Source organism: Rhipicephalus microplus, chromosome X, assembly GCF_043290135.1.
Source record: "Rhipicephalus microplus isolate Deutch F79 chromosome X, USDA_Rmic, whole genome shotgun sequence".
NCBI lineage: Eukaryota > Metazoa > Arthropoda > Arachnida > Ixodida > Ixodidae > Rhipicephalus > Rhipicephalus microplus.
This window is the reverse complement of record NC_134710.1, coordinates 223,933,842-223,961,068: the sequence shown is the minus strand read 5'-3', so window position 1 is coordinate 223,961,068 and position 27,227 is coordinate 223,933,842. Positions and strand designations below refer to the sequence as shown.

Below are 27,227 nucleotides of genomic sequence, written 5' to 3'. Positions count from 1 at the left end.
CTCTCTGCACCGACCTAATCTCTCTCCTGCCAGGAAACACTGATGGCACCACCATACTAACAACACCACACTAACCACCACAGCGCCACCTCTCACTCAGCGGCTGTTAAAGCTAACTGCAACTAATCTGCAAGATGCCCGTGCGCCATGACGCACAAACTTCACACGGGGTGATAGCATAGAATCTACTCATTCATGCATAAAAGTAAAAAAAAATTTGGCTACGAGGCTTCACTAAGCAAGCAAAAAATTAAAAAAAAATAATGAATGAAACAGCCCACAATGTACATACTATCAGAAAAGTTCACCTGAATGTCACATGGAGACCATGAGATGATAGTGAAATACATCTTTATTGTTGCCTTCTTTTCATGTAAGAATACAATGGAAAAGCAAAAAGACGTCTTTCACCAGCTTTGAGAGAATCACCATAGCAGACATCTATGGGCCATACAAGTTACAGATGCCCAAGGCTTGATAGAAGTTATGTTTTCTGAAGCTACAATCATGGTCTTAGATGTGATATTAATTAAATTATTTTCTTGGGGGCATACAAGTTACAGATGCCCAAGGCTTGATAGAAGTTATGTTTTCTGAAGCTACAATCATGGTTTTAGATGTGATATTAATTAAATTATTTTCTTGGGGGCAGAGAAGGGGGTTTTTGATTGCATTTAGCTTTCAAGTGTTTGGCATACAAAAGTAGAATGCCTGGGCATTATTATTATTATTTCAAATAAGTAACCGTAACAGACATTCTTTGCTTGCCTGTTCCCCTTATAGCCTTACAACGCTTCATTTTCTTCTATATATCAGCAATTCCTTGAAAATTCGTGCAGCAGAACACTTTCTAGATAACATTTAGCAACATCTTCTATAGAACTGACTTTTCTGATGCCTGGTGGCGAGATTTTCATTTAATTACACACTGACTATAACTATAAATATTCCATGAGGAATATTAGAGCTTGCCTCACTTCTTAGAGTTCAGCTGGCCAGGACTGGACTCCTTTAGCTCAGGTATCAAGGAGCAAAGCATCTCGTAGTACTTGAGAATCTTGAATGATTCTGGAATATATATGCCTGCAAAACGAACCTGTGCAAGAAAAATGAATAAATATTAGCTTTTCACTATACAAAGAAATGCATTTTACATTATCATACTATTTCATCAAGAGTACAGCGTACAATATTACAGAGGTACAATACAAGTTACTCGTTTTAAGGCACTGCAGTATATCTGTCCCACTAATAGTTTGTAGACGTCTAAGCAAAATCCTTCTTTATCACAATCTTCTTTAGCACTGTATTCCTTCTAATGTTTAACCAACACACCCAAGCTTTGATGCTAAGTGAGGTTATAGCCTCACGAATGTGCTACCACAAAAAATTTTAGAATTCATCAAGTAGTACTAATGTAGTTACAGAACTTTGTTGCACACTTTAAGTGCCTTCTCTCTCCTTTCATCCCAGCGAGTGCACTGGAAGAGGGGATGACAAAAAGGCAAAAGCTACATTCGTACGTCAGCATGAGTCATGACCTTGAGCTTTTGTTTACGTTGAACACCCACGACCAACATATGAGCATTGTACGTGGCTCACCAGTACTGTGGCACACCATAATGTGCCGCAGTACATGCACGTCACAGCACGCCATAGCAGCAGCGATTGCTATGCAGCTCAGCATGTTTGTCATTAATACATTTATTGATATTTTATGTAAACACTACTTCAATGTAAACATTAATTCAAAAGCTTTGGTGCAACACCGAAATTAAGGGGCAATACACAATGGTTTGTGTCCCTAAAGTAGATTTCAGTGATAAGCACCAAAATTAATACCCTAACTATGCACAGCTGTACTACCCTAACAAAACACAGTTCCTCCAACCAATTTTCTACAATCTACAACTCTCGTTTGCCTCAGCACCAATTTGTGCAGGTCAACCATTGTGCCTAGAAGCCCAAGCCTGGTAAGTGGTCTGGGAAGTTGCATGACTGGAAAGTTGTCTGTGCTATAACCTCTTGTAAGAGCACATTCAATTTCAAATTTATGTTTGGTCACTTTTTCAAAACTTTCAGTTCTAATGTGTCTTTTCATGCTTTTGTGCTGCAAATAGTGCAATCTGCCTGTATGTGTGTCCGTGCTTATGTCCGTCCATATATTTGTCTGTCTCTCCGTCTGTTTGTCTGTCTGTCCATCCAAGCGTCAGTCTGTCCATATGCTGAACACTTCAAGTACCGCCATCTCGCTTCTTTTTATTATATATTCACCATATACAAGTACCACCATCCAGCAGACAATCCAAGGACTAAACGAGAGTATGTACCACATTTCTGCTGTCAGCGCTTTGTTAACACAGAGAGCATGATAATGACACCGTGCTATTGAGAACATGCAGATATGCGCCCGAGGGCGGGTATGTGCCACTGTTATGCGGGTGGCTACGTACTACTACTACAACTACATACATCAGAGGATGTACAGACCCCCGCCTTAAGGAGCTTCACCCCTAAAATGCTTAATGTGTTGTTGCTATGGCTGATTTAATGTGGTCTATGGCAACACCAGCATTCGTAGTACGTTGAGTTTGCTTGCACGGGAAAAACGTGGCATGCGCTTTCAGCTTTAGTTCCCCCTGTGGCACAGTCGCATCTGCTGACTGAGAAATTCCTATTTCCCGTAAAGCATTGGTGGTTACAAATGCCTCTTTGTCTTGAAGTTCCATCAGCTAATTCAGCGGTTCTCAGTCATGAATGTGTCGGGGACCCCTTGTGGACTGGTGAAAGTTATGGGGGACCCCTTGCAGCGGAGGGGAGGAAGGTGAGAGGGGTACATAGGTAAATTAACACAACTGGAGCGTGAAACTGGTGCCTTTTATCGCTACTAAAAGCATCAAGCAAACGTGACACATCCCTTCATTTTGGAAAGTTCATCAATACGGCACAGTCACACTTAAAAATAAAAATTCGCATGAGGGTTTCGGGAATTATAGAAATGACTTCGCGGACCCCCCTTTGAGAACCACTAATCTAATTGATAGATACCCACTGTGGCCAGCGGACTGATGTGCATGTGGTGTTGTTACTTTATCGGGTCGATCCCGTTTCGCAAGTGTCCGCAACTAAAGTATGCTAAAGAGTATATATCTAACACTGTGGTTTAGGGTTAAGGTCTGCTGGCCTGGATTAGATTGGGTGACGACGCGTATACTGCAGGTGGCCAATGTGGCCTCTATTTCTTGCTAAAATTAGTGCAATTGAGAAAATTTGAGGCTGGTCGGGTGTTCTGGCACAATGTGGTCCAATTTCAGCAAACTTTATGATTTTCTCTCAGCTCACCGTAAAAATAGTGAATTGTATCAAACTGGTGCAATTGATCCAGCTGTTGCACCCGTTCAAATACAGTAAAACCCAGATATACTGGATCTCAAGGGGATTAAAATGACTTCCATATATCATCATCATCATCATCAGCCTGACTATGTCCGCTGAAAGACAAAGGCCTCTCCCATGTTCTGGCAGTCAACTCGGTCCTGTGCTTCCTACAGCCACTTTACACCCGCAAACTTCCTAATCTCATCTGCCAATCTAACTTTATGTTTCCCCCTAGCCCGCTTGCCTCCTCTGAGAATCCAGTCAGTTACCCTTAATGGCCAACGGTTATCCTGCCTACGCACTACACGCCCGGCCCAAGTCAATTTCTTCTTCTTGATTTCAACTATAATATCCTTAACCCCGGTTTGTTCCCTGATCCACTCTGCTCTCTTCGTGTCTCTTGAGGCTACACCTATCATTTTTATTTCCATCGCTTGCTGCATTGTCCTCAATTTAGGCTGAACCCTCTATATAAGGCTTCTATATATATATATAGGCAATTCAATATACAAAATATTCCACATATCAAAAATACATTGAAGTCACTTATACACCAGCTCATTATACACAATTCATTAAATGTTGGTTCAGTATGTATGGGTTTCAATGTATAGACTTCAGAAAATCACAGAAGGTTAAAAAGGAAGTGTATCTACAAAAATTAGGCTTACACCTGCCAAGTTTCTGCAGGCATGACATTGTTCCCACTGTTCGGCGATGTCAAATGAATCTTATGCTCTAATGTTTGTACCACAGAAGCAGAACCCGAATCAGCAACATTAATTAAACATTTTGCTCCATTAATGAGAAATGCATGTGTTTATTCAGAAGTGTGAGAGAGTGAAAAAAGATGAATATGTACAGACAAGTCAACCATGGACATTACAAAGAAGACCTTTATATGTGGATAGGCTGCTACGCATCCATCAGGGAAGAAATTCGGCAGATCCCACGCCTCATGAGAATTGGTTTCATGTAAAGCCGCCAGTGAGTAATTGTTGCTTGTTTCGGCTATGAGGCAAGTGTTATGAGGTAGATCGGCATTGAGTGCAGTAGTTGCGTGCTCATAGTAGGCTTAGCAAGAATGTCCACTACACTGGCATCTACTGGTAACTACACTGGATAATGTATGGTCTGACATAACGTCAACCCTCACGTTAGAACACAGGTGTCACTATTATTGAAACAAAGTGCACTTCACGAAGTGACTATGTGAAGATCACCCAAACTTGTGTTAGCATATTACCCAGGTCTTGAGTAATGTTCGAAGATAGCTTGCTTGCTGACTTCACGGAGTGACTATGTGAAGATCACCCATACTTTTGTTAGCATATTACCCAGGGCTTGAGTAACGTTCGAAGATAGCTTGCTGAATCATAGAAATCCAAATTTAATGTTTACAGACTGGTATAAATGTGGAGTCAACGTTGGGACCACAATTGATGTTAACTCAGCATGACATCTGTATCATAGGTTTACATATGCAATGCTTATAGCTTTGTTATAAAATTGAATACTGCAACCAAAATTGAAGTTGTATCGACGTTATGCCTGCACAGTGTCTTTTTCTAAAAGAGTTTCAATACCAGGCATGGCTCAGTGGCAGAATTCTTTATTGCCACACAGAATGCTCGGGTTCAATTCCTGGCGAGATGCTGATTTTTCATCTTTGCATTCGTTGGGTCAATGTTGCCAATGCGAGTTTCTCTAAATGCTGTCATACTTAAGTTACTAATGTCTGTCTTCACTGCTCCGGAGTGGATATAAACTGTCAATCAGTCATGAGGCATACCCAATGGGCCACAAAAATTTGGTGGACATTCCAGTTATAGTCGAACGTTCACGTCCGGAGCCGGTTATCTAAGAGACAACCTATGGCTGTTGTATTTCAGTTGTTCTTTATGTTCGTTTTGTTTTCTGTCTGGAACATCCAAAGGATATTTACAAAGGATTTCATTGAATGCAATAGTTTGGATAGCAGATAGACATTCACAAGATATCCCGAGAAATAAAACTTTAAAGACTTTTTGAAAGGGCCACAAACAGCTATATATGTCTTGGTCTAAGAAAAGACCTAGAACAGACCTTTTCAAAAGAGAAAAATAGCACCTCAAATGTGCTCACTTGCAGTTTATTAGTATATTTTAAAAACTCCAACAAAGCCTGATCTGCCCAACAAGTTCATCACATGTACTTCAAGAGATTGTTTAGGCACTATAGAGAGCCAGCGTTCAATGTCCACCTAAATGATTCTGAGAAGGTTGTTTCGAGAAAGTGGAAAAATTCCCAAACGTCATGTCAGAACAGCGTTGACCGTCGGTTTTAACTTGACGCAATTATTAACAGCTTCCCCAAAATAATTGATTTGACACTGCAAGCACGAGAGTACAGCTGACCCCTTCTTTAACCTGAACGTGTGAGCGACGACAGCCAAGTCATTAATTCGCTATTCCCGTTCTCCTGTTGTCCGGATCCCAGAACAGCCTAAGAGACGATAGATAGACTGCTAAGAGCTGACATGGGTGTATTGTCGTTATATAATTTTGCCGCTGTACTCAATTAATAAGGCTCTCATAGACTGGGTGGTCAATGCTAGCGCATTCAGGCTTTAAAAAATGGGTGGCTGTACATACATGTGGCATATGTATGTACAACCATACATGTTCAAGCCAAGGTGCTTGAACAAAGACGCTTGCAGCAACAAGCTCCCGCAACTGCGACCGTACAGTAACAGGTGCGACACATGAGCAAAACGCAGGCGCTCATTGGCGCGCATGCCAGCTCGCATCAGCTTCGGGCACTCCGTGGCTTCGGGTAAGCGGTAACGCAGTACAATTTCACGCATGTTGGAACTTGCACGACCGTTTCTTTCATCCAGCGGCCCTTAAACTTGTCCTCCTCCCGCAAGTTTGCGAGGTAGCTCGACCGGCAGGCGGGCGGTCATCGCTTGGCGTGTTCGGCTGCATGTATGTATTTTTGAAGTCAGCTGTTATCCGGAGTCAAGTATAACAGTCCGCATTCTGTTTTTCAGATACTTTGCATCAGTGTTTTGTGAAACAAGTTCTACTGTGTGCTTTCGCTGATGGTTCATTTCACTCCAAAGGGCCTGATCTGCTCGTCACCTTCGTTGCCGATCTAGGATGCAGCTAAAGCGTCGCCCATTCGGATAACGTAGTGCCTCTGACTTTTTATCTTTTCGTTACAGGAACATTTTAAAATTGTATTTAAAGCGATAAGTATGACAGTTGTTTGCTGACGGTTGAATCTTGGTCGGAGGCGTAGCTATAGAACACACACCAGTGCGAATCGTAAGCTAGACTGACTCGACCTGGTTTGGATATTTTGCTTTTCTGTGGGTTACAGCTCACATTTGTGGGCATGTGCGTGAGAGCGACAAGCCGACATACTTGTAGGCAAGCATGCTTACAACTATACCAGCCAGTCGCAGATGAAGTGCAATATTTCTACTATATATCCGCCTCACCTGATGAGTGCAGTTATGATTGATTGTTATTTACAAATACATGACAGCATTTTATCAGATCTGTAATTGGAAATCTCTCTTATGTTTTCGAACTCATACTCGCTTACTTACTTTTTCTTGTATGCAGCTTTTCTTCTATGCTGTTTGTGCAAGACATTGGGCCTGGGACCGCATCTGCTAACGCAACCGCCAGTGCACTTTCTTTGATGGGACCCGGAGTGCATCATATGATCGTCATTGTTCATGAAATTTCATGTTGAAGCTTATATTGTTTTCGAAAGTCATTTGACATTTTTAATTAAATAAATATTGACTGCAGTACCCTACACTATCTGCCACGTCCTGTTTGCTTGATATCTTATAGTTGCAGAATACTACATAAGTTCATTTGTCAGAAAAGTGAGGCAAGTTGATGCTACCAAAGCATTAAACCTGGCAGGGGCGTGAGAGGAAGTGTGTTTGGGGGGGTGGCCATTTTACGTTATCTATGCCATGGCGAAAAAATATTTCAAGGGGACACGAGTCGGATGTGCCAAACCCTGGCTATGCTTCTGTACCAAGGAGCACTTTCATTAAAGGTGCGATCTTGTTTGCGTACTAAAAAAACGTTCGCTCCTGTCATGCACAATAACTCGAGGCTTGCGTAAACATAGTGCGTACGCAACACCCTCAACCAATCGCATGGACAAACATTGTGTTAAAGAGTTTTAGTGCCGCTATACTTACAAATTGCCAGCATACGCACGCTGTCATGTTTCTTTGTACTCACCGCTGCACCCTTGGAGAATAAAAAGGAACACAGGCACTCACATACGCAAGTCCCATGGAGCCCCATTACTAAAACTCTCTATTGTGAAGCCTCATATAAAGCAATGCATGTCCGGTAATTTCAGCAATATTCCCAGGTACGTCCAGTGTACGTGCCGAAAGGGCTAACTGCAGATTCGTCCTGTGTCCAAATGTACGGTTTTTGTCACTCAATTAACATTTTTGTGTGCATAAAGGTCCTACAGATGACTGTAGTGCAGCTGGTGGATTTCTGGGGATCTCCATCGGACGTACGGAAGTGCAAAACTGGCATACCGGTGGATGTCCACCAAATTTTTGTAGCACATTGGGTATACCTGCGTACCTCGGCTTGCGGTATTTGGATATTTGCTCCATGTGTCCGCAGGAAAGAGTGACTATGTACGTGACAGGATTTTCATGTTGTCCATGTCGTGACCAGACAGTCATTACCCTCAAACCCTCTTACCCTCCACTACCAATTTTGGTCGACAAATTAAAAGGGGATTATGAAAGCGGACGGGCGGATGCACATGCCCGCGTGCACACACACAGACACACATATATACACACATGGAGAGACAGAGAGGGACAGACATTTAGATAGATAGAAACACTCAAAGTGCCTGCAGTTCACCATGAAAATTTCCAACCACAACACCACAACAGCTGAATGATTAATCCATGCCGAACTGAATGAACTGAACAAGAATGATTATTTACAGTTGTGACAACTATACACCTGCCTTACTCAATACTTCTGGTGATGGACAAGCAGTCGCATGAACATCAGGGAACTCATTTCTGTCTACCCTTGCATGTCAGTCAAGAGTTCATACTACTATCGTACAAACAAAGGTTATTACTATTATTATTAAATATTTAAACAAAGGAACCAGCAGGAGGTGACTAACCTTTGTCAGTACTTTCTCAAACTCTGTTGCAGTATAAGCAGGATGAACACAAGCCTGAAAAATAAACAAATGATAACACACAATATAAATGACACATGATACATTTCTATTATAACACATCATTCTTAAAGTCAAAAACAGAATTCAGTGCAATACATAAAAACTTAACACTTAACCTTCAATGTTATCTATCACATGGCCAGCAGTTTTTGCTCTACACTGCCTTCACGCAGTGCTAGCTAATTAAGCCTATAAAAAGGCTCATCAACATGTGCAACTGGCACCAGTCGCACAACCATTTGCAACTGGCTAATGAAAATCAAGGCAAGTCAACTGATGTTCCCACCTACATGCGACTTATCGCAGTCACCACACAGAATTAACATCTGCTTGCATATTGCTTGCATTGCCATTGCTCCATAAAATAAGCTGAGGTTTTGTTCCTGCACATGTGATTGGTGTAGAGGTTTGTGGCTGTAGTCACACACAATTGAAAAATGTAGCAGCGAGAAGTCGTGCCAAAGTAGTCACTTTGTGATCAAATCGGCCATTTGCAACCATTTGCAACTAACTTGGTCACACAACCAGTTCTAATTGCAGATGTGAACGAGCCTCAAGAGCTTTAGATGCACCAGCTGTCCAAGTCGCACAACACACACTCAAATATCGCTACACAGAAATAATGAAGAGAAAGCTAACAGAGTTCACCTCTATGAACAGTATTGAATAAATTGTCGGCAACATTTCATCCAATTCTTTACAACAGGGATTTAACTGAAAATATATGCAGTGGGTTATCCCATCCCCAATAGCACCAAAATGCCATTAAGAGACCCATTATAGTTGAACAAACAGAAAATTTGGAGAGTGTATTGGACATGTCAGTGGTTATTTGTATGCAAAAACATGCATACTTAGGGCACTTAGGTGCATGGTGGGAAATTACCAAAGTTACGCTATTTGAACTTTGGAGTGTCACTTTGAAAATAATCAGACATTTCGTTACAAAACTTGAAAGGAATAAAATATGTCTTCCAAAGCACAAGCTTCGCATAAAGTGACTAAATTATCAAGCTTTAATGCCAAAACCAGAACATGGTTATGAGGCACACCATAGAGGAACACTTTAGATTCATTTTGACCATCTGGTGTTCCTTAATGTTCACAGCATACACAAGCAACCACACAAACACAAACAAAAAAACTTGATAACTCTGATATTGATAGAAGTTTCATTTTCACCGGGCAAAAATGAAAGTTGCATCACTTGTTCACCTGGCTGGTTGTCTGGTAGCAAAAGATGGGTATAGTGAATGCTGCATCACAAACCATTCTGGGAGGCGGACAGTTTGAATTGTGGTAAACATATGCCTAGCATCAGAATGAGACTTTCTTTTAAACTAAGCATTTTTTTGGCACAAAACAAGCAATGTGAGGTATCTGGAATGCTATTTTAATAATCCATTTTAACTTAATATTTGTTTAACAACCACTTTAACATATACCACTTTTAAAATTTTTGCTGAAAAACTTAAATGCATTTTTTGTAAACCTCAGCCCATCAGACAAAATACAACAGGATTGATGTGGGCACTCGAAGTAGCATGCCAGAAAATCTTTAGTTCTAAGTGTACTAGAAATATCAGAGAAAATTTTCAAACTGGCATCGGAGTCTATAAAGCAATTCTTAATGGAGTGAATAATACTGTGAAATGGAAATGGCAAATGGAAAAAGCAAATGGCTCAACATTATTGCTTGGAACTACTCATATCTGTAAAGGAAACTTATACTCTGAGAGAGAATAGCAGAGAAGGAAAGACAGAGAGGTGAACCAGTTTTGAACTACCAGTTTGATTCCCTACACACTCAATCTGCAAGCATTGTTCTCACTTTTAAAGTGTTAACTTGAAAGCTTTCATTGTAAGTAGTTATACATTTGATAATGCTAGCACAGCATCTATGGCTTGTCGTTGCACAAATAGACAGTGAGGGGTGCATGAACTAATTATTAAATGAAATTCTACAGCAACCAAAATGGCCTTTCCGTAAGGAAAACATTCCAAGACTGCAACAAGCAGAGTGCCAGGGGCTCTTACTATTCTATCTTAAGCTCTTACATAACCAGAATATGTGGTTACAATCCAGCGAGATTCAGCATATTTGCTGGGTGCATGCAGTATCAGTATGACCGCAGATGGACAGTGCTTCCCCTTATTCATACTTGTGACTAAGCATAGAAGACTTTGCTGTCAACAAAGAATACAGTGCATCTGTGTACACTCCTCCCTGTCTCAGGCTCTCTGTTTACTATCTTATAACAGCAATCTTCCATCTGATTGGATCTAATGTCTTCATTTGCTTGCCTTTTATTACGATGAGTCTCATTTCTTTCTGTTTACAATGTTAGCAAAAATAAATAAGCAAGAAATAAACATCTTTTCATGCCACAAACTGTTTCAAACTGCTGTAGTATTACTTTTTGCAAAAAATAACAGACCCCATACTCCCTGATATAAGCTTGACATTCTGTATTGTCACTGTACAGCCATAACTTTAAGGCAGCAGAACAAATATTAAAGTTCTTGTGTTTAAAGGCTCTTTTTAAACAAGCGGAATTGGGTAGCAATAAATAGTTAAGCAACAACTGTCTGTAGCATAGCCTGTAGACACTAAAGGGTCCCTGAAATACTTTTTCAAGTAACCATGGAAAGGATTCACTGCAAAAACTTATTGCCTTACGAATTCAACACCGCAAAATTTTAGGAATGCGTCCAGTACGAGAGATTACAAAGATTTGTCGCACGGTGACGAAATGGCTGGAAACTAAGCAGGGAGGGATGGCAGGGGGAAAAAAAACACCACGCACGCCTTGTGACCTTGAGCACTGTTTTCTTTTTTCTTCGAATACGCAACTTTTTCAGTGTGTGTTGGACAAGTCGCGGCTTCCCGCGGTGATTCCTGTAACGACCGAGCCCGCCATATTCAAATCAGCCAATGGCTGATGCATGGCCTTCTATGAGTGATTCTTGAGCGTCTTCCATCATTTGTCTAGAGAAGAGCAAGCAATATTTAGCTGACTTTGATAAATTATTATGAATTCCATGCCACGTCCTGCACTATAATATTTAGCTGGTGTGTTATCAAAAGCTCCTACTACCAATCAGCAGCGTTTTCTGACCACACTCAAAAAGTGTTGCAGGGCTCCTTTAAGCACAAGTCTGAAAGATGCAGCACATGATTACAGATTAGTGCAGTACTTACCGACAGGATTCCAATCTTTGCCATAGCCCCATAAAGAACTACCCAATTATATGAATTAGGAGCCCAGATAGCAATTGTGTCTCCTTTGGTGAAACCAGCAGCCAGCAATCCTTTGCAAACAGTGTCCACCTATTAAAATTAGGCAAAATAAAGAAAAGAAAAAATGCATATTTTTTTATCAAATACAAAAATCGAAGATTCACTTTTACCACGGCTCTGGGAAGTCATATTTACAAGACAAGCTGCCTTTCAGCATTTATAAAAGGTGCAGCAAACTGTGATGGCTATGCCACCAATGACTGTCGTTAAATTACTTGTTGTGCACACTTCCCCAGCCGTCACATGAATCTTCATGTCTTCCTATGTGCACTGAATCTTTAAAGGTTCAAATCTCAATGAAGGGGCAAAATCACAGCCAAGGAGGCACGTTTTTTTTTATGTGGAAGAGGGATCAGACAGTCATCAGTAAACAAACTTAAAGGGTGCTTGTAACATTAGAACGTCAACAAAAAAGTACACTGTCAGAATTCAGTTCCTGAGGGCTTTCTGTTCATACATTAAGAAGGTTTCGTTTCCTGATGTCATTTGGAATGATGGTTTCATAAACAGTCAATTCAGATACTAACTTGAGCGAATAAACTACATAGTCCACAGCTCTTCACCTACATGCAGTTCCAGTGCTATTATGAATGTTTATACCATATGCACGAACTAAGTATATGTCTCAGAAATACGATTTCATGTCAGTATGTAGATCAAGTGGATTGATTACACAGAAGAACATAAAAACGTGACAAATAAAAAAGGTGAACATGCATAGGGTTTCACTGAACTGTATGCATGTATCGGCTACAACATTCATCTATGATTTGTTCTACACAGTCACCGCCTCTTCTTTTTCTGTAAGTTAAATTAGATGGCCATCTAAATATGAGTTGTTAGTAATAATCAGACAAGACTATAAAGGTAAATGATTTGCAGAGACGCAGACAAAGCATGCAGCTGAGTCAAAGTAAGCATTTATAATAATAATTGATGGGGCTTATAGTCCCAAAACGAGGACATGATTATGAGGGCTGTCGTAGTGAAGGGCTCCAGAAATTTAGTCCATTTGAGGTTTTTGAACGTGCGCTTAAACCTAAGAACATGTGCCTCAAGCATTTTCACCTTCATTGAAACTGTGGTCGCTGTGGTAAAGTATACGTTTAGTATACAGGCACTATCTTCCAAGTAAAACAATAAAATATAATTAACTGACAGAATGCAAATTAAGCTAAATGCAAAAAATTATGCTATGATGATGCTAGCATGTAATCACGACAATATAAAAAATTATACTTCATGTTGCTTCAGGGCATAACCAACTCTCGTATTTTTGTTATAAACTTGTGGTTGTTATCACTATTACAAACACTCTTATTTTGTGACAGAAATGTCACATTGTGAAACCGAGTAATAATAAGTAATAATTTAAAAATAAATTTTAAAAATGTTATTGCTTAAAAACATTTTAGCACATGCATGAGTGGCCAACAATGGGTGGACATGAGTAAGGGGAAATAGCACTGGTGAGGAGGCAGCTTTAGTGCAAAACCAAATTATTCTGACACTGCCCTGTAAAGAGGCCACGAAAATGGTAAAATAATCTTGGATCATGTCGCATACCTATATCACTATTTTATGTCGCTCAAAGCACCCCGCCAAGCTAATGGCAACACATATTGCAAAGAGTGCGAGTGTTTCTACTCTCTTGCACAGGAACGGATAGTGAGGTTAGAAAATGGACAAGAATACTTCAAGACGCGGTGCCGATTTCATGGCATAAAATCAGAGCATATGCCACAAAAGGCTATTTTTTCTGCTTGGTAGTCTAGTCGATGCGTTGTATTGTGAAGCTTCAGCAGTGGTTTTACGAGTTACTAACATTATGCACCATGTAGCAGTGCCATCGTTGCATTGCATGCTTTCCTAGTAAAAATTCATCATTCACAAATTCAGGTATCTCACTATTATAGAATATTTTGTCAAGACAATGTGAAATTAACAATGAGTGTGCAGATTTACATAATTAATTTCAAGCCTTATAGTATAACATATTTATATATATAATTTGGGACACACACACATGTCAGCATACTTAATAAAAATCTTACAAAGAACAGTGGGAATGGATTATGTTAGTCAGAATGGACTAGCTTTCCTCAAAAAAAATAATAGCTATATAGGCAATACTCCAACTGCTTTTTACTGAACATCATTGTTTTAGACTTAAAAAAGGAGCACCGACATCAAATTTCAAGATCGAGATGTGCCCATAATTCAATCACTTGGTATGCATAGATATTCTTGGCCAAATTTGAATGACGTCCGTCATGTCGAAGTTATTTTATCTCGACGTCAAACAGAGCAGAAAAGCTAAGGAGACAAAATGAAAAATAGACGGCCCTGTGACATCGACACTAGTGCTACGTGTTCGGTGTGATACATTCCACAAACACCATCCTGAGTGATGATACGCTAGTTACGATGACGTCGACGATCCCCGAGTGCGCTTGGAGCCGACTCCCAGCCATACTGTCACTAGTGGCTCTCCATGCTATGTTGAAGCGTGCGTGCGAATCATCATGTCTCATCGAATTATCTGCGTTGTGCTCCACTGCGTGTGATTACAATCATTCAGAGCGACAATATGTGCCAGAATGTCGGGGAACCGCTGCGTAGTGAGAGCCTGCACGTCAAGGTGCGGAAAAAGTGTAAAGTGCATGGCATTTCATGCCTTTCCAAGCCATAAACTTCAACACAGCCAGTGGGTTGACTTCATACGCGCTGTTGCACCGAGGGACTAGACACCTGTGAAGAACAGCCGCATTTACTTCCTTCACTTTGCGGGGAGCTGCTACAGGATAAATCCTGTGTTTGCGAACCAGTTGGTTTTCACTGGCAGTATGAGGCCTCTTCTCGAGGCCGGGGCTATTCCTACAATGTGCCCTGCTGTAGCTGAAAGCAGCGATTCACTCACAAAACGTCCGCGACATAAGGTGCGTAATTGGTGTTCCTGAGCTCCGACAATATGGCCGGAACTGATAAATATGTTGCATTTAGCGCAGAGCTTGTCAAGCAAGGATCGTCGCGAATCGCGGCGATATCCAATTCCAGGTCACTGTCATTATCACTGCGACGACGGCGAGGACAACAATGTTGGCGACAGAGGCATGTCTATGCCTTCAGAGACACAGCTGGACGAACTGTACGTGCGCTCTTAACAGACGAAACGCCAGTGTGACACCACCATTTTTTGTAAAAGCAGCATCAGCTGTGCAGTGGCCTCGACGTGGCCACGAGGTAGCGCTGCCAGCATTACAATTTGGTGGGCTTTCTACCCATTTTAAACTGCGTTCGAATGCGAATACATTAATCAATATTACAGATACTCGTTGGTCACTCAGATGTGTTTTAGGTCGCGAATTGCTACTAGGAGGTCAATAGCTACTCGTTGATGCAAAAATCTTGACGTGAGTAAATTTGATGTCAGTATGTTGCCACCCTTGAAAATGATAGTTTTTTTTTTTTTAGTGAACTTCAGTTTTTATTATTTCAAGAATCTACCTGCATTCAGAATAGACCCTTTTTACAATTCACAAGTGTGGTTCTCTGCACTGCACATGTGAACAAGTAATGGTGGCACCTACTTTGCTTAAAGCAGAGACGCGGTCCTAGTTGAATGTGCTGAGGCTTGTCTAATATGAGTGCTTATATGAAGAAAGGAGACTCAACATTTTCCATGTCATTGCATAAGAAAACCATGCTTGAAGAGGCTATTTTGCACTAAATGACGGGCCATCAGTAGGTGTTCAAATTGCATAACAGGAAAGCTAACTTTACAATTCTGAAAAGGGTCAATTGTGCTGCAGCAAAAATAAAGTCTCCATGTGGTTTTGCTCAAAAGTCGTGTTGGTCTTCACAACTATCTTCCAGATACCGAAACTGATATATTGTGACAATAATACCTACATTTTAATTAGTAAAGCAAACTTATATTGAAACTCAAGTTCATGGGAGACATTCAGATTAGTTTGTAGAGAAGTATGCTAAAGCTAAGATTCAGCAATTTAATCACAGCCCATTTCTATTGCAAATTGCTCTAACTTTCATGTCAGGGCACACAAAGCGCAGGCACACTGCACCAATATGTCGTGCTACCATTGCGAAAGCCATTTTGTCAATCCAGTGTTCCATACTGTTTTCTTACAGAATATAACAAGTTATGGCTAAAGAGAGAGAGAAAAAATACGAAAGGAAAGGCTGGGAGGTTAACCAAGCAGGTTGCACCCACTTATATACCCTACATGGGAGAAGGGCAGAATGGGAGGAAAAGAATAGAGAAGGAAGGAAAGAAAGGGAGGCCAAGCATTATAATGGCACACATACTAGCGTGTGTACACCGAGTGAAACAAAGGCTGAAACGGAAAGTGTGAAAAGTTGGTGTGCCTGCAACCGAGTCAAAGCTTTAGGCACAGTGCAATACAAGCACTGGGGAGGTCTTTACAAAGACATAGTAAACAAAGAGAAGATGTGTATGTAGAGGTCTGTTTAGGCAATATATATTGAGGGAATATGTCTGCTGGAAAACTCAAAACGCAAATGAGTGCTTCAATGAAATCCTTTGGCAGTGTGTCCCTAAATCTGTCTATCCAGGCCCAGGAATTTTTGTGTTTGGGCTATATGATTGTATATGTCAGTTCAGCAATAGAAATAGTGGCATGATTGATGTTTTGAGGCAGGTTGGTGCCGTTCCTGGCTATAAGAGCACAGTAGCTTATCTCAGTAGGAACCAAAATCGTTTGAAGAACGCCAGCCGTCAGTCCACCGGTGACAAAAATTAAGCTAATTAAAAAATCCCAAAAACTAGGAGTGGACAAACCACGTAACAGTCTACTAATGGCAGCTTAGGAAGGTGCAAACTATAAGCCTGGCAGCTTTTATCGTCCCAAAAATTTCCAATGATGTCCCAAACTTTCCAACTTCTTGTTTTTTCTGAAAACTTCCATTTTTAGTTGTTTTTTCTTTATGAAAAGTCACAACTTTCAAATGACCCAATATTTTTCAATAAACCTTCCCATGCTTCTTTATAGAGCATTAATCTATGTGATGAACTTGGACAATTGAAAACGACCTAGAACTTTTGATGCCAGAAGGTTTCGACTAAAATTCAACCATCTGACACTACACAATTTTAGATTTTTCGGCCATGGTATGTCTAATATTAATGACAGTGCAAAGATCAATGCACAGCCCTGTTGTACAGCTACATTGCTGCCAAATATTTTTTGTTTAGTATCTCAAGATTGGTGTTTATTGCTCTTTGTATGATGGGCGAATTTTGGGTAATTTTCATATTCAAATTGTGACTAGTCGCACTTTCTTTGCCAAACATCCTTGAAGTGTGTTTCTAAGCTGCCCTCTTTAAGACAGACACAAAAAAATCAGTATAGGATCAAAATCTAAAAAGATTTTTATAAGTGTGGCAACATACCTAAAAAAAATTAGTATAAAGCTCTATAGAAACATGAGAATATCATCTTAACAAACTCAAACTTCGTCTAAAGTACACTGAAATATTCTGCTGCACTTGCATTTAGCATTTCTTTAACTCTCACTGGTGTTTATAAAGTTATAGTTATAGCAGTAATGAAAAAGAGGCCCTGCATGAATATACATGCAGGTGTTTTCCCTACAAGAAGCAGCCAAGGATTGAAGCCACTGAAGTGGGGCAGTAAAACATATATATAACCCTAAAAAACGCTACACCTTGCTCTATACACTGAGTTGTTTTCTGTACAGTGTTTTACATGAGCCATCACTTCTGCTTCATTATGATGTGGCTTAACTGATCAAAGCAATAATTGGGACAGTGTTTTTCACCTCCATTATGACCATGTACACCCCTGCACCTGCTCTCATGTTTAAGCATGAAGGCCACTGTTAGAGCTGTGCACTCCTTCGCTTATGTTCCGCAAGAACTAACGCTGGGCACTGAAGTTTCTGGGGAAGTTGGCGATCTTTTATCATGATTGAAACGCCATCACATACGCGAAGAATATCACGGCCTTTACATTAATATTTACTGTCACGTGCAGTGATGGAAGTGCCTTTTTACTTTTCGGGGCATGATACTTTGTAATAGAAAAAGCACTACTTTCGAGCAACCATAAGTGCTTTCAGAGCAGAAAAAAATGCTAGTTAAGAGCAGCTATTGGTGTTTTAGGAGCCGATAATGCATTTCCCATACATTAACTGGAGTTCAATTGATTGATTGATATGCGGTGTTCAACATCCTAAAACCACCGCATGATTATAAGAGATGCCGTCTTCATATTATTTTGTCCACCTGGGGTTCTTTAACGTGCACTCAAATCTGAGCACATGGGCCTACAACATTTCCGCCTCCATCGTAAATGCAGCCGCCGCAGCCGGGATTCGATCCGGCGAGCAGCGGGTCAGCAGCCAAGTACCTTAGCCACTAAACCACCGCGGCGGGGCATTTAATTGGAGTTCAGAGCATTGTCAAAGCATCTCGTAAATATTAATATTTATTATGAAATATTTTTAACAGACAACAAATAATGTAAATTTCATGAATGAAACAATGGCAGGTCAGAAATGTACTATAATTGTTTGAAATGAGCTACAATTTATTATATTATTAGTTGTGGCAGAAATCAAATCAAACTGCAAAATCTCAGTGCCACATTTCAGAAATAATCACAGTCCCATTTAACTGTTGTCAATGAAGCTGTAGATAACCAGTATGAGATAAAAGCAATTCTGCTCATTTTCACATTTCATCACACTAGCCTGCATGTTTAGCTGAGAAAAAAAGAAACAGCCAAACGAGCTATATGCTTAATATGCCAGTTCTTCTCACAAAAATGACATCAGAGCCGATAATGCTGCACACTAGTAGCCCACAGGGATGATAGTACACAGATTATTTTATTTTATTTTTTTTATTCTGTTTCTTTAAGACTTGTGAGCCGGTAAACTGTAAACGTTTATCATTCCGATTTTCTCAGTGTCATTTTGGAGCAAGTTTAGAGCAATTACTAACAAAAATTACTGCTTGGAGCAGCATGGAGCAGTACTTCCATCACTGCATCATGTGAATCACCAGTTGTGTCAGTTTTATGCACAAAATTGACTTTTGCTCAAAAGAAATCTTAGTCCGAAACATATTCCTTAGAAATTATTGACAATTAAGGTCGCAAGGTCTGTGCAACTTTTCATAGAACGTACACATTGCAACAATGAAAAGCGTCGTCTGGATCGATTTAACAGTGCAATGATGATACTGCAACACAAAAAATAACGTTAAAAATGGTAATTATGTCAAACGGAAATCTTACAGCACTAAAATACTAGCGTTTATATGCAAAGCAATGCAAAAAAACTGCATGAAGCAATCATGCCACTTACATCAGCTTTGTAATTTGCAAAGGTTATTTGCTGATTTTCAGATTGAAAAACCCAGCCAATGTCATCGCCCCACTTGGCAGCAGCTGTGTCTATGTGCTGTCCAAACGTTTCTCCAGTCAAGGCCGTCTCACTTGGCTCGCACTGATAGCTGGTGACAAGCTTTCGTGATTCCACAATCACAGCCGACTGTGGCCTGCATGAAGTGAAAACACAAAATCTCAAGCAACAAGGCAGAAGACATGCCTTTTTAGCAAGAGATCAAGCATGTATTTCTGGGAAATAATGGGGTGATAATATGCAAATAATTACACATTGATTGTATGCACACATTACCCCGATATTGCCTCTACCGCACCTCTTTTGCTGTGGCAACTCTGTGGCTGTGACTAACTCAACCCTTGTCAGCCACCTTTAATGAATGCCCAAGAAAAAGAAAAGAAAGAAAATAATGAGCTGAAAAATTTAATGCCTTCTTTGCAAATCGGCTTTCAGTAAGCATCCTCCTAAAAAAATTAGGTGACATCATATCAAATTCTACTGAAAGGAAATGTACTAAATGGACATTTTATTGAGTTCATATTAGTAATGCCATGTACATTTCATGATTTCTCAATATCGTCATTGCAGCTGTGGGAAAAAGCAAAATTATCAATACAAACTGCATGTCAGAAATCAAATAAATAAATATGTTTCATTGCGATTACCCTTACCATTGGGCTTCATTACTCATGACATCTATTTTTTTTCCTTGTTTCTTTCTCTTTTTTTGCCAATAGAAGAAATTGCAAGTAAAATTGCAGAAACATGTGAATTTCAGTCCCAAAATTCACTTTGAATATACATGGCCAACCACTAAAGATAATACACCGTATTAATGCATGCTAAATAGGGTGCCCTATTGTAAGTACGGTTTCTGCAGATTGAGGAGCAGATTGAAGCTCCCTGTATGCCGTGGGGCACTCTATGCAAAGAGGCATTTACAGTAATTAGAGGTAAAACTGCCTATCCATGCCACAAAGGAGTGCATCACTTATGATCAACCACCGCACAGTCAACTTTTATGGTCGACTACGCACAAGAAAACTGTAGACAATATTGAACATAAAACCTTGCTTATTGCATTAGTTACTTGTTGTGTTCAATTATTTATACATAGCTCCTAATTTCTTGTGAGTATTTTTTCCAGCAGAAAGCTGCTGCAAGATTACAATAACAGCAGATTTTGGTGGTGTAGTTGTCTGCCGTTACCAGTGTTTGCAACCGCTATTGTACACTAAAGAAAAGTATATCCAAGGTTGAGCAGAATTTAAACCCAGGCACTTTGCATGGAAATAAAATATTCTACCACAGTGCAATGCCACTGCTTGAAACAAATTTTAAAAAGGTGTCTCATCGGGCAAGGAATGACATCAACTTATATGGTGTTGCAAAGGTGTAAAATAATAACCAGGGGTCACACAATGAGAATTGAATAAAAAGTGGGACAGTGGCATAGCCAAGAGATGGGGGTTGGGGAAGGGGGTTCAACCCTCCCCCCCCCCCAAATTTTCGCGCTATACCCCCCTCCCTCCCTCCCCCGCCACTTACCCACCTTTTTTTCGTGGCTTCGCGCTAACCTGATCTACAAACTATATAAGCGGTGGTACTATCACAATATCATTCCTGGGCCCTTTTACAGTGAATAATGTCTGCATGCAGAATAACGTGTCGCGGTGTTTGTCAAGGCTTTGGTACTCTGTAATATTTTGAGCAGAAACCTCGGCCGTGAGACTTTTAGGTTAGCTCAGCGACGGGATTAATGCTGCAGCGGTAGTCATACTTGCACCCACCGGAATAGATCTCGCCGAAGTCGATCACTACAATATTATTCATTAAGCAGAGGTTCGTTTTAGACATAAAAACCAGACACAGTTCCAAGGACTGATAGGTCACCTTCAAACATATTACAGTGCGACTCTTTGAACGTGTGCTAAGATATACTCAAGCCAGAGACTAACATTGCTACTAAACCTTCGCACATTCTGCTAACATCTAAGCACACACGTGCGCGTGCGTGCTCAAGTATTTACAGAATATTCGGCTCATCCACCAAAATTCGCTTGTATGCTAGTGTACAATATATTGATACGCATGTTAACTATGGCCTAACAGCTAAAGGCATTCCGAAGTGTCTTGTAGGGATGAAAGTGCAACACAGGCAACATGCAGGCCAATAACAAGGTCTACTAAAATACTCATCATGTAACTTAAGCTGAAAAATAAAAAGATGGTGGTCATAAACCTAAACCACTGTAATGAGAAATGCAGTGTGGGCAGCTGTAGCAAGCACAAGGCCTATTGTTAAGCAGTATGGTGAGCAGCGCAAGAAGAAAAAATATACATCTAAAATATATACAACAAATTACAAATATATTTATGTTAATTCGCTTCGTCTGTTCGTCCCTTTACATTGACATGAGTAGAAGGGCACACCGAGCGATTTCTGAAACTAGCGCCATTACGACAAGAAATGCGCAAAATGAAGAAACATGAGTCGACATGTTATTATACAAAATTAAGAATAATATACATAATACCCATTATTTCTATAAGAAATGAAACAAGCTCTGTGCAAGCAATGTTTCACTCAGCAAACAGACACATGAAATAGCGGAATACTGTAGGTCATCTTTTTCAATTGACACGAAGATTGTCCGGTGCATTACATGTTATATTATATTCCACCAATGTTACGCAACAATTGCAAGTATTATTAGATGTGAACATGGGTTTTTGCATTGCCGTTCACACCTTTCGTATCTGCAAGTGAAAAGTGTCACCGAAAAGTAAGGAGTAGGCAACGGGGTGTGGGGGTGCTGACACCCCCCCTGTAAAGTTGTCTGCGCCGCGTGGCGCACGTGTCTCGCCCCAGGGCGTTATTTCGGTGGTGACCACCACCGGGCGATAGATGGCGTTGTGTTCGCTCTGAGTACCACTGTTGGTAGAGTGGCAGCGCCGGTGGTGGCCCCTGGCGGAAGGCGGGCCTTGGTGGCGGGCGAGCGTTGAGCGAGTCGCCCTTCTGCGCGTGGCGGCTGCCGCGAACGGTTGTCTGTCGCGTGGGCTCCCCGGTGCTCGGCACCGCGGGCTTCGCGCCGGGGTCCCGCGTGTAAGGTCAGGCGTTGGCGACGCCGCCTTGGGTATGTGCTAGTGTGTTGGGTGTGTTAGTGTGGGTTTATCATGTTATTGTGTGTTTAGTGTGTTACTGCGTTGTGTTGTTTGTATGGTAGCATGTTAGTTGAAATTGGTGTATCATTCGGCGGACGATATTGTCGTCTAAATTAGTTAATAAATGTATGTATGTTGTGTGCTTGGTACCGACCGTGTCCACTGTGTCCGTTCACTCCAAGAGCGTGGCGTGGCGATGCGCGCGTTCGCCTCGCCGAGACCCCACAGGGGTAAAACAGAATCACTCAGCCGCGGTGTGAAAGCGATTTTCAGTAATATATCTCTATCAGTTGAACTTGCATGCGCCTTTACAGCTGGACATAAATAGCGTATAGTGATTTTACTGAAACCGTCTTTTTTACTACCCGTCATGGTGCTCCAGCGCTTATGGTGCTTCATTCCTGACCCGCAGGTCGCGGAATCGAGTCCCTGTCGTATGTTCGATGTAGGCGAAACCGCTCGATGCCTGTGCACTTCGATTTAAGTGCACGTGAAAAACCCAAAATGGTGTCATTTCTGGAGCACCCCACTACAGCGTCTTTCATAACCATATTGTGGTTTCCATAATCATCTCTTATAATCATCCTGTCACCCAGAGAAGGTCACTTTGTCTATGATGGGGATCGTTTTTTTCTATTTAATTCCGTTTGTACTTGCACTAGTCCACTCCATCTTTTCATTGATTGACTCATCTTTGAGTGTTTCCAAAAAATTTGCCTTCATCTAGTGGTAGTTACACTCATGTTTACTGAAATTTTCGAGCTCATTCTTCTCATGTGTGAAAGGAGAGAGGGCAAGGCACCAAGAACTTGGCAAGTCTCCTTGCCTGAACTTTCTTTTTCAAAAAGCACACATGTCTTGCAGAGAGCTCCATCCTGATCTTTGGAATATACCAGCCAAGAAAACATTTCTTACCAGTGAGGTTGAAACTTCAATTTGCACTTACTGAGGGACAGCTGTAGTTCGCACCTGGCTTGCGTGGTGTCATTCGCAAACATCATCTAGTCTCGTCGTCCTGCAATTCCAGGCGTCTTGGCCTGTTAAACACGTAAATACTAATGTCGTTGTCAGGAATCGCGGTTTCGGCGTATGCATCGTGTTTCGATCGGTTTACAGGAGTTCTTTCAGCTCCCAAGTCCTATTCAGGCACTGTAAAACTGCAGCTGGGAATCGTTTCTTCGGCTGCTATAGCTTTTTCGCCAGTTGTCGATGTGCACTAGTTGCAGTGTTGCCTTTCAAGAAATTATCACCAAGTGTTACCTCACGGCTTTCCGGTGCGGCCATCGAGTCTCACAGAAGGGCCCTAATTGACACGGTACACGAACTGCCCAGCAATACGTGTAGGCAGCGTATTTCAAGAGGGTGACTTCTCATTGTAGAGAGCAATGTGCTCAGCAAAGTTCGGGAAGTGACACTTAATGCGATAAATGCAAACTTGAGCGACGATACATGTCGGCTGGTAAAGTTCCGCCTTAAACACTAGCACTCATTTCTCTCCTGGCAGAAAAATTCGCGAGTATACATTTCCACTGCTTCCCTTCAGGTACCGACCGGTAAGGTCGCGCAGGCCCAGTATCTTACTCTGCATGCTAAACGACTCGTGTTTATGATACAAAAGGCTGGTAGTTTCCGTTGCGTTGTAATCTCATACCAGAAACGCGAATGAATGCGAAGGAATCGATGCCAGCAGTAAAATTCCAGCGACTCGCCTCAGAATGCCTGAAACAGACAACCGACAAGCACGAATGGTGCACAATGCAGCGTAAGTAAACTCGTTTTGCCCGCCCTGGCAGTTCTCGTCGGAGTTCACATGTTCTGAAAAATTGATCATGGTGCACTATGCTCTGAATAAGACCGGAGTTCATTTCTTCATTACTAGTGAACCGATCACTTGAGATTTTAAGTGGTACGAGGCTACTCCTGTTTGTGCCGGTGCAAGTGCTGCTAACATGAATTTATGTACTAGTAAGAACAGTGCATACATGGTGTATCTATGCTGTGCGGTGAAATATTCTTTAGAGTTCTGGGTCTGTTGACTTGATGTAAGAAAAAATGATGGCTGCACATTTGCAAAAAATGCACGACACTTTACGGCAACGCTATCGTTTCAGGAAGCAGAGCGACCAAAGCTATGAAAAGAAGGGGAAAAAAATGAGAACATTACGCGTTTCCGAATGTATTTAGGTTTTTTAGCGCATATATGCAGCCGACAAGCTATTTCCATGTTAGTAGGTATAGTGTGGTTCCAGGTGCATTTTTGATTGAGACTGGGGGAACATTTCTGAACAATGATCACTTTGCCCTCGCAGATAGCACGAGAAAACCTCCAAGTTGGGATACTTCATTGTTATCAAAAGTTACAATGCAACTGTAATGCCAAACAAGGTTGCGAGAAAGTCTACCCGAAAAATAACGCATGCAAAATCGTGTTGCCAATGTGCAGCATAAATTACAAAAAAATTACTTATTGCCTAAAGCAAGCATGCTTAGATACACGCAGTAAAGTAAAAACTGTTGACTAAAACCTATCACTGCACCAGGGCTGCTTGACATATAGAGCTTAACATAAAAATCATCCCCATAGGCATGCAGTAACTACTATGGAGAGTATAAAATTCGCTCAGCAAAGTAAGCACCATTGAAATCAGATTATGAATACACAAAAACATACTGCATATGCGTCTCATTGCAAGTTGTAAACGGAGTCATCCTTGACTTGTGATATGCACTTGGCCCTGAGGAGGACTATGTCATCTACGCTTACAAAGATTAATTAATAATGGTCCTTTCCGATCAGGCAGGTCACTTCAATGATTCATTTTCAAAAATTAGTCCATTGAATTGTACGACGAGAGGCCGTTGCTCCTAACAGCCACTGTGCATAAAAAATTTCTGGCTACAACCCTGAAGTGAGAGGTTTGAAGCTTTCAACCCATTATATAATGTTCAGCTATAATTCTTCATCATCATTAACCAAAGTATCAATAAAGTGCAAATAATCCTTTGCAGGGATGAGTAAGGAATTATTTACAGTGCAAATAATGCCTTACAGATGTGTAGCCCTACTTCCCTACTTCACAATGTTATGACTTATGGTGCTGTGGGTACCTTTCAGCTGTACTCACAGTAGTCACATCAAGAGTTTCTCATGTACTTTAGAAAGGCCACTTTTACAGCTTTCACTGTGACTATGCTGCGTGTGCACCACAGACCAGGCTTTTTTTCCCTATAATCTAGATGTCAACACCATTGGATGTCTGCGGCAGACACTTGCCGGACTTTATGCTTTATAAGGCATATTTAAATTAAAAATGTCTCACCCGTCAATAAAAGAAATGCATTCCAATACCCCTGCACTGTGTAAGAGCATGTATTCCCATTTTTTTTCCTTAATAAAGGTGCGATTGCAGACTGGCAGCGAGAACAAACAGCAAGGAGGAAGCACCACGCCTCTTTTCTAACTGGCCTTTCCATCTTGCTGCTTGCGAGAGAGGAAACCCTCATGGAGGAGTGAGACTACAGGTGATACAAAGTTCACTGGACAGAGACAGCTTGCTTTCGTGCCAGTGGTGGAACTAGAAGGACCTGTGATCCACCAACAGTCGTCAATGAAAGGAGTAATTAAGCTTGCTCTTTATTTTACATAAAGTGGACTAGCCCTCTAAGTGAAGTAGTCGCATTATTGCTAGGGTAGAAATAAAGTGTTATAAAATGACAAAGCCAGTTGTCTTATTTGCCTGAATTCATTGTGGCTATGGTTACTTATGCTATGAGAATACAATAATAGCACATGCACAGTACAAGAGTGTGCGGCTGATAATGAGCTAAGCTTTAGCCCTAGCCATGTACAGAGTGAACCCCTTCAGCAACGACAGGTGGCACCACCACAACTAAAGTTTCTGCGCTAGGCCTTCTTGACGTAAGTCATAAAACAGCAACAACACGTATGACTTCATGTAAACAGTCTACTCTTGTTTTCAGCCAAGGGTAACAAAATAGTGTTCTTTTAACACTTTAGCAGAGCTGGTGAAATCACAATTGATCTCATACTCCTGGACTAGCTTCTACACTAGCTAAGGAGAGAAGGTTTTAAAGGCTCGGAATGGGCACCCCTCAATGACTAGAGTGCTCCTTGGCAGCGCAAAGGAAAAGTCGTGGGCCGGTGAAGAGATGCTTTATTTTGCAGCACTCAGGCATCTGTCCGGGTCCAAGCCCAAACATCCGCTCTCATTTTACATTCAAACACCCTCTTTTCAACCCTCGGTCGAACAAAGGGTCTCCACACAAGCCAATCACACATGAGGGCTCGCATCGCCACAACCAATCGCAGAAACACTTTCATAGCAGACACTGCATTGGTAAAAATCACGTTACCAAATACAAAACGCGAGGGGATATGTTCTATGTGCAACGCGTGCTGCCACACTCTCTCCCATGCCAGCCCGTGTATCCGCTGACGTCCGTCGGTAGCTCAGGCTAATTTAGCTCCGTCAGCTCTCTCACTGAACGCCTCTTCGTAGGTCATAGAAGCCAGCATAAACGCGGTGGGCACCCCCTCAGACTCCCTCAGACTCCGTATGCTGACAATGTGTGCCTGCGACAGCAAGGCGCCCCGCCATCCCAAGAACACTCGGTAATGACGTCTTGCGGGAGAGGAGGGGGAGGTCAAGCTCGCCTGCATGCTGGAACTATATGTCTTGGTCGGCCCATGGTCGCGTCCGTGCTG

The 27,227-nt window shown here is 41.4% G+C and overlaps 1 protein-coding gene and 1 long non-coding RNA gene across 3 annotated transcripts in view; one reads left to right on the top strand and one right to left on the bottom strand.

Annotated features, from left to right (window-relative positions):
* The window catches only part of LOC119187506 (putative acyl-CoA synthetase YngI), a 173,186-nt gene that overhangs the window by 80,497 nt on the left and 65,462 nt on the right, over positions 1-27,227 (bottom strand). For both annotated transcript variants that reach the window (XR_012887223.1, XM_037435640.2), the window contains exons 2-5: positions 19,298-19,490; positions 11,825-11,953; positions 8,563-8,616; positions 978-1,096 (exon numbers count right to left, since the gene is read on the bottom strand). Coding sequence is in view for 1 of the 2 variants with exons in the window: in XM_037435640.2 (XP_037291537.2) it covers positions 978-1,096; positions 8,563-8,616; positions 11,825-11,953; positions 19,298-19,490 (495 nt within the window). In the remaining variant the exon portion in view is untranslated. The remainder of the gene's footprint in view (positions 1-977; positions 1,097-8,562; positions 8,617-11,824; positions 11,954-19,297; positions 19,491-27,227) is intronic.
* Positions 22,369-26,220, top strand: LOC142775999 (uncharacterized). Its single transcript, XR_012887222.1, has 2 exons — positions 22,369-22,473; positions 25,900-26,220. It is a non-coding gene; the product is annotated as an uncharacterized LOC142775999 (long non-coding RNA).